This window comes from Myotis brandtii, unplaced genomic scaffold, assembly GCF_000412655.1.
Source record: "Myotis brandtii unplaced genomic scaffold, ASM41265v1 scaffold420, whole genome shotgun sequence".
In the NCBI taxonomy this organism is placed as follows: Eukaryota; Metazoa; Chordata; class Mammalia; order Chiroptera; family Vespertilionidae; genus Myotis; species Myotis brandtii.
The window spans coordinates 1,747,230-1,754,455 of record NW_005366109.1 but is presented as its reverse complement, the minus strand read 5'-3'; the positions used below and the strand labels follow the sequence as shown (position 1 = coordinate 1,754,455).

The following is a 7,226-nucleotide window of genomic DNA, read 5'->3' as shown; positions in this document are numbered from 1 at the left end:
TGGGGTGCCTGGCCAGTCTGGGTGAGGGGCTGATGGCTGTTTTCAGGGTGGCCACACCCCCTTTAGGGTGGGGGGTCCCCACTGGGGTGCCTGGCCAGTCTGGGTGAGGGACTGAGGGCTGTTTTCAGGCTGGCCAAGCCTCTCCGGCGACGGAAGCTCTCAGCCTCTCCTTTTTTTCTTTTTATTCTGGGATTTATTTACCTTCTATAATTGAAACTTTGTAGCCTGGAGTGGAGCTCAGAGCCAGCTGCAGCAGCTGGGAAGCTTGGCTTCCTCCATCGCCGGGGCAACCAAGCCTCCTGCTTGCTCCAGCTCCGTGGCTGCCAGTCGCCATCTTGGTTGGGTTAATTTGCATATAGTCACTCTGATTGGGCATGGCTTTAAGGTGTAGCGAAGATACGGTCAATTTGCATGTTTATCTTGTATTAGTGTAGATGGTATCTGTTTAATCTCAGTTACAGAGATGTGTGTTATATTAATGCTCATAACTTTTAATGCTCATAACTTTTAATGCTCATAACTTTTCATAACTTAAATTGTGATGGAATTTTTAAGGATACAAATGAGGCAAAATACATAGTTGATTTTTCAAACGTATTGAAGTTCTATTTTTAATCCAGAAAATGCTTATAATTTTAACCATGGTTTATGGCACTCTTCCTAACCTAATTACAAGCTTTTCTACCTCCTTAAATAGAGGACAGTAGACATAATTTAAGCTTTTTTAAATGGCTAAAAGCTTATATAATTTGAATAACTGAATTAAAGAATGAAAATGACCCTTAAAATTAACTTTTAAATTTTAAATCAAATGACCCTTTTGATGTTTAATTCCTGTTACATTATTCATAGGTGATAACCCAGCCTCAAATTGAATATTTCCAGTGATTCAGTACATTCCATTTCCATCTCTCTCCTTATAACCATCACTCTCTCTGGCTTACTTCTGCCATACACGTTTAATCTCTCATTAAATCCCTTCAAATAGTTGAAAATACCATGTCACTTCTACGCCCCCTTTTTCCCAGGTCAAACGTCTCCATGTACTTTCCTTGAATAACATTGTTCAGATCCTTGGCCTATTTTTCTCTGAACTGCCCATTTCTTAATAACTTATAAGATGTCTCTATATATTATGGATACTCTTTGTTATACATGCTGATAACATTATCTCCCAGAAAGTCACTTATCTTTTAACTTTATGGTAGTTTTTGACATATGGAAGTTACTAATTTCTTTTTAATGTAGCCAAACCTATCACTTTTTTTTCTTTCATGGCTTCTGGGTTTTGTATCTTACTTAAGAAAATATTACTATAGTCTTATGTTCTGCTTCATTTATGGCCTTTTTTTTTCCTTTTTCATTTATGGTTTTTGTTTTGTTTTTCACATTACTGTTCTTAAGACTGGCTTCTCTAACACAATATGTTTTTGAGATTCATGTTTTATGTTCTTTTTTCACTTTTAGCTTTCATATTTATGTCTATGATCCATCTTGAATTAATTTTTGTGTATGACAAGAGGTCGAGGTTTATTTTTGATTTTTTTTTTTTACAGATCTCTCCATTTCCTGCATTTATTCTGCTTAATTGAAGGCCATTTGTTACAATTGCCCAACTTGATTTTCTTATTTCAGGTTGCTAAGTCTCCTATGTCAAACTATTTTCTTGCCCTGACCGGTTTGGCTCAGTGGATAGAGTGTCGGCCTGTGGATTGAAGGGTCCTGGGTTTGATTCCAGTCAAGGGCATGTACCTGGGTTGCAGGCACATCCCCAGTGGGAGGTGTGCAGGAGGCAGCTGATCGATGTTTCTCTCTCATCTATGTTTCTAACTCTCTATCCCTTCCTCCCTGTAAAAAATCAATAAAATGTATTTTTTAAAAACTATTTTATTTTCCTTGCTCATTTTTGTGAAAGAAAATCTGTTCAGGTTGCTAAGTCTCCTATGTCAAACTATTTTCTTTTCCTTGCTCATTTTTGTGAAAGAAAATCTTTATTGATTGATTATAATAATTGGAGAGGCTCTCCTTGGCCATTGTGTGGGACAGAGCTTGATTTCCACAACGGGTTACAACCCCCCCTTCCTCCAGTGGCAGAGTAGGTGGCTGCAGGAGTTTTCTGCTGGGCAGTTATGCACTTCAATTACCCAGTGACACGCAGAAACAAATTCTGTGGCCAGCATTCCAGGCCGTGGCAGAGTTTCCAAAGCCCTCCAATTTTTTTCACTGCAACTGCACCTTCCTTCTGCCAACATAGTTCTACGAGAAGTAATTTCGGAAATGCTCTTGTCTAACTCTTGCGAGGTCAAGATTTTTCTCCCCCAGTCCTCACCTAACTGAAGACTTTCTTTTCCACTGTCCTGTGCTCATGAGCTAGAGATCTGCAAGCTGGCTCCTAGAGTCCTCTTTCAGTTGGGGGCAATTACATGATTTTTAGTCATGTTTATAAGTTGGCACCTCTCAGAATATTGACATATACCCCATTTCTAACATTGCTTTTGTTACTGCCAGAGAAAACTTACATGTCCAGAGTAGTACTGGTATGAATGAGCCCAGTTTGGACATCTTTGTCAGCCCAAACAATTTCATTGATCAACCAATAGGTATTTATTTAGTGCCCAGCACTGTAGCTATAGTCTCTTCCTTGTGTTCTTTTCCTCTCTCTCTCTCTCTCTCTCTCTCTCTCTCTCTCTCTCTCTCCTGAAGAATATAAACAATATATAAAGTATTAGAGATACATGTTGACTACTCCTGATTCTTCATTATTTCATTCTCAACCCATACTGTTACAGTTTCCTATAGTTTCACTAAAATTGATTTTAAGTGGTCCATAGAGAACAATGAATTTTGCACTGGAGTCAAGAATAGGCTGAGTTTCGTAACAGAATCTGGAAGATTCCTCTTCCCTTTCCTTTGAGAGATAAACTGCAGTGCCTAGAACACAGATGTGACTATGACTCAGACCTGATGAGATTACTTGAGTTAGCTCACCTGTTCGATCTGTTTGTACCATATCATCAGCACGTCCTCTAGCTGGCGAACAGTTTCTGAATTGCTGGCTGCGACTGTCACTTCTTCAAATGTTTGCAGTTTGGAAAACTCAAAGTTGTCTATATTCTTTAACTTAACTGTTCCCTCAATACTTATTCTAGCACCTAAAAGGAAAAAAATATTGAGAAGAGGTGTTTAATGTCAATGTGTTAAATATCACTGTGTGGTTTCAAGGTGTCATTACTAAAAAGTGAGAGACCTAATACTTCATAGAAATATAATTTTAATTGATCATTAGATTGTGAATTGATGGTTTGTTAATAAAATTGGGCTTTAACAATATGAAATAGTGTAATTATATATTTAAAGGAGAGTTTATAATAAAGTATATATTTTTCAATATAGTGGAATTTTTCACAAATAATATAGAAAGAGAATCCTCCTGCTGTAATGGAAAACAAAAATGACAACTTATCTTACTCCTGCAAAAATCCTGGGAAAGAATCAACATCATTAAAATGTCCATACTACCCAAAGCAATCTATAGAACAGTTTCTGAATTGCTGGCTGCGACTGTCACTTCTTCAAAGGTTTGCAGTTTGGAAAACTCAAAGTTGTCTATATTCTTTAACTTAACTGTTCCCTCAATACTTATTCTAGCACCTAAAAGGAAAAAAATATTGAGAAGAGGTGTTTAATGTCAATGTGTTAAATATCACTGTGTGGTTTCAAGGTGTCATTACTAAAAAGTGAGAGACCTAATACTTCATAGAAATATAATTCTAATTGATCATTAGATTGTGAATTGATGGTTTGTTAATAAAATTGGGCTTTAACAATATGAAATAGTGTAATTATATATTTAAAGGAGAGTTTATAATAAAGTATATATTTTTCAATATAGTGGAATTTTTCACAAATAATATAGAAAGAGAATCCTCCTGCTGTAATGGAAAACAAAAATGACAACTTATCTTACTCCTGCAAAAATCCTGGGAAAGAAAGGTGCTAATGATTTGATACCTTACCTCTCTGATAATTACCTTAATATCTTCTTTTGAAATGGAATTTTTTTATCTCTTGCTTATTTTTAATAACATATAGTTAATTTTCTCATTTTTAGTAATGTGTTAGGTAAGAAATGTTATACTTACCATCTAAAAATGAAAGGTATCTGTTGATTGTTTCAGTGAAAACGTGTTTTTCTGACTCTCCCTGCTTGGATTGGTTTAAAGCACCCCAATTATTTGTTGCAAGGATAGCTGGTAGAAATATCTTTGCCAACATATTCCTGATCCCATGTAGGAGTCCTTTTGAGGCATCCAGAAGAGTAAACAGCACTTCCTGAAAGGGCAGTGTTCGAATGTGTTTACATGCTGATCCCAATAAAGAACTGAACATCACCACCTATTTTACATTACAATAAGCATAGACAATACGTCTTATAAACTATTAGGAAAGCTTAAGTGGTTGTGAATATTAGAGTTCTAAAATCATCAAACTTATTTTCTGCCCTCATTTTACCATTTACATGCCTGTTCAGCAAGTAAAACTTCCCCTGGTGCTTAAATTTCCACAGAGGGACGGAGATGTGGCCCGGGGCCTGTGCAATGTGAGGGAAATGAAACTGGGCCTCCTGCATAAACAGTTTTCAGTTGAAAGTTGCCCGGTCTCTGAAAAGGGGATCAGACACACTGTGCCAGTCCAGGGAAAAAGCAACAAAACTAGCCGTCTGCTCAGAGTTTTGTATGGCAAAACATTGGTCAAAGGGTACAAACTTTGTTATTAGTAAGTTTGGAAATCTACCCTGGGGCATGGTGATTATAGTTAACAATACCGCATTATATACTTGAAAGCTGCTCAGAGGGTACATCTTAAACATCATTCAACATTACCAAAAAATTGGTAATTATGTGAGGTGATGGAGATGTTGGTAATGCTACCATGGTAATCATTTCTCAATATAAAGTGCATTAGAGCCCTAGCCAGTTTGGCTCAGTGGATAGAGCGTCAGCCTATGGATTGAAGGGTTCCGGGTTCAATTCTCAGTCAGGGCACATGCCCGGGTAGCAGGCTCAATCCCCAGTGTGGGGCATGCAGGAGGCAGCCAATCAATGATGCTCTCTCATCATTGATGTTTCTATCTCTCCCTCTCCCTTTCTCTCTGAGATCAATAATATGTGTGTGTGTGTGTGTGTGTGTGTGTGTGTGTGTGTGTGTGTATGTATTTAAAAAGTGCATTCGATCAACTCATTCTACACCTTAAAGTTAAACAATCTTATATGTCAATTACACCTCAATAAAGCTAGAAAAATGTTGATCTATTTGAAAACAAAGTGTAAACATACCTCATGAATATTTTTAAGATTTATGGCACTATCATTTTGACAGCGAACAAAAAATATACACTTTCCTTTGAGTTTCTCCGGGGCTGCATTGTCTATGTACAATCTCATCATTTTTGACCCTTTGGTTACTCCAGCAATAATTCGACCACATTCTGAAAACAACAGTCAAGAAGTTAGCATATGATCACATAACTGATCAAATGTGGGGAATTACTCTGCCCCTTACACTGCCGCTTCTTGCTTCACTTTATTATAAGACGTTTTTGGTATGATTGTGGAATAAATTGTTTTTTGTCTACAAAAAGATGTCAATATTGGAATTCTCACATTGGGGCTTCCCCTGGTTCCTTTCCCCCGAGTTCTGCACATCCGCTCCTTTTGGCCAGGCCTCAGGCAGGGCCTACACACAAACTGGCCCCCTACCCCACCCCCCTCTTTTGCCTACTTCATTCCAATTTAACTTTCAAATCTCGGCTGAAACGCCACATCTCTGGGAAGCCTCACTGACTCCCCTGAGAAGATTCTGTCGCCTATTAAATATACTCATAGCATCCAATTTATATTAAATTCTTCCTTGAACTAATTTCAATGAAAACTAATCATTTAATTATAAATCTTTCTTTGAAATTAAAAAACTATTAACAACATAATTCTGTTAGATGGCTGGTTGTAATAGGAATATGCAAAAATCAATAGTTTCTCCATTTACCATGGCCAATTTAAAATATGATAAATGAACATTGTAATTCCCCGTCACAAAAACCACAAAAATGTTTTGTATGCCCTGCCTGTCTTCCTGTGGGTTCAGGGGATTCCCCCCATCCTGTGATTCCAGAGATACCAGTCTCAGAGCCCTGCAGTGGTGGGCACGGAAAACTAGACTAAGCAGGCTCTCTGAGAGAATGTACCTCTTGAATGGAGACACACAAAGATAAAAGGGAATCTGAGAGATGTCAATCTGGTGATGAATCCAAAAATGACGGCCCCGAAATCCATGGAAATGCTCTATTCCTGCCCTTTCCAAGGCCTGGTGGTTCAACTAATTCTAAAATTTGTGAATGCCCAAACACCTTTTTTTCTTATTTAAGTCAGAGTCTATTTCTGATGCTTGCAGTCAAAGAACCCTGGTGCAATATAAAAGCTTAAATGCTCATTCATAAAGTTTTGGATGAGAGCTACCTCTACCTTTGATAAAAGAACCTGACTTTGTCCCCTTAAGCAATGTATACTAGTACATTCCCTGGAAAACAACTGCTTTCTCAGTCTCCCTAGGGTAGCCATGGGACACAGTTCTGGCCAAGAAGACAACTTGGGCTTTCCTGGAAAAGTGGAGATGTGTGACTAGTGAGGCTCTTTCCCACAAGTGCCTTGAACCTGGATGTGATGCCCAGAGCTGCATGGGGCAAACATGAACACAAAGCCAACATGTTAAGAACGGCAGAATAAAAAGAATCTGTGTTCTGGTGGCATTGCTGAGCATGTGAACCATTGCCAGTCACTGCCTCCCTTGTTACGAGAGAAAAATAGGCCCACTATTGGGATTTCTGACTTACAGCTGAACATATTCCTGGGTGGCAGATCATAATAAGGGAATGGTTTCTAAAAATCACAATGCAACTGTACTATGGGATACCGTACAACATTTTTTAACATAGAAAATGTCAACTGCAAAAAGCAAGTCAAAAATAAAACATATGATCACATTTTTAAATGATATAAGCATTTATATGTTAGCACATGCATATAAGAAAGACATGTAGAGAAATATTTACCAAGCTGAGAAATGCACTACTTTGTAGATAGTAAAAATAATGATTAAAAATAGGTCTGTCCTTCCTTCTGACAATTCCCCTCCTGAGAATTCTTTCCAATACATTTTCCTAATCCACA

At 37.8% G+C, this 7,226-nt stretch overlaps 1 protein-coding gene across 1 annotated transcript in view; it reads right to left on the bottom strand.

Annotated features, from left to right (window-relative positions):
* DNAH8 (dynein, axonemal, heavy chain 8) overlaps positions 1-7,226 on the bottom strand; it is a 272,357-nt gene that overhangs the window by 257,671 nt on the left and 7,460 nt on the right. Inside the window, exons 4-6 of the mRNA XM_005873788.2 lie at positions 5,337-5,488; positions 4,143-4,332; positions 2,989-3,152 (exon numbers count right to left, since the gene is read on the bottom strand). Coding sequence (XP_005873850.1) covers positions 2,989-3,152; positions 4,143-4,332; positions 5,337-5,488 — 506 coding nt within the window. The remainder of the gene's footprint in view (positions 1-2,988; positions 3,153-4,142; positions 4,333-5,336; positions 5,489-7,226) is intronic.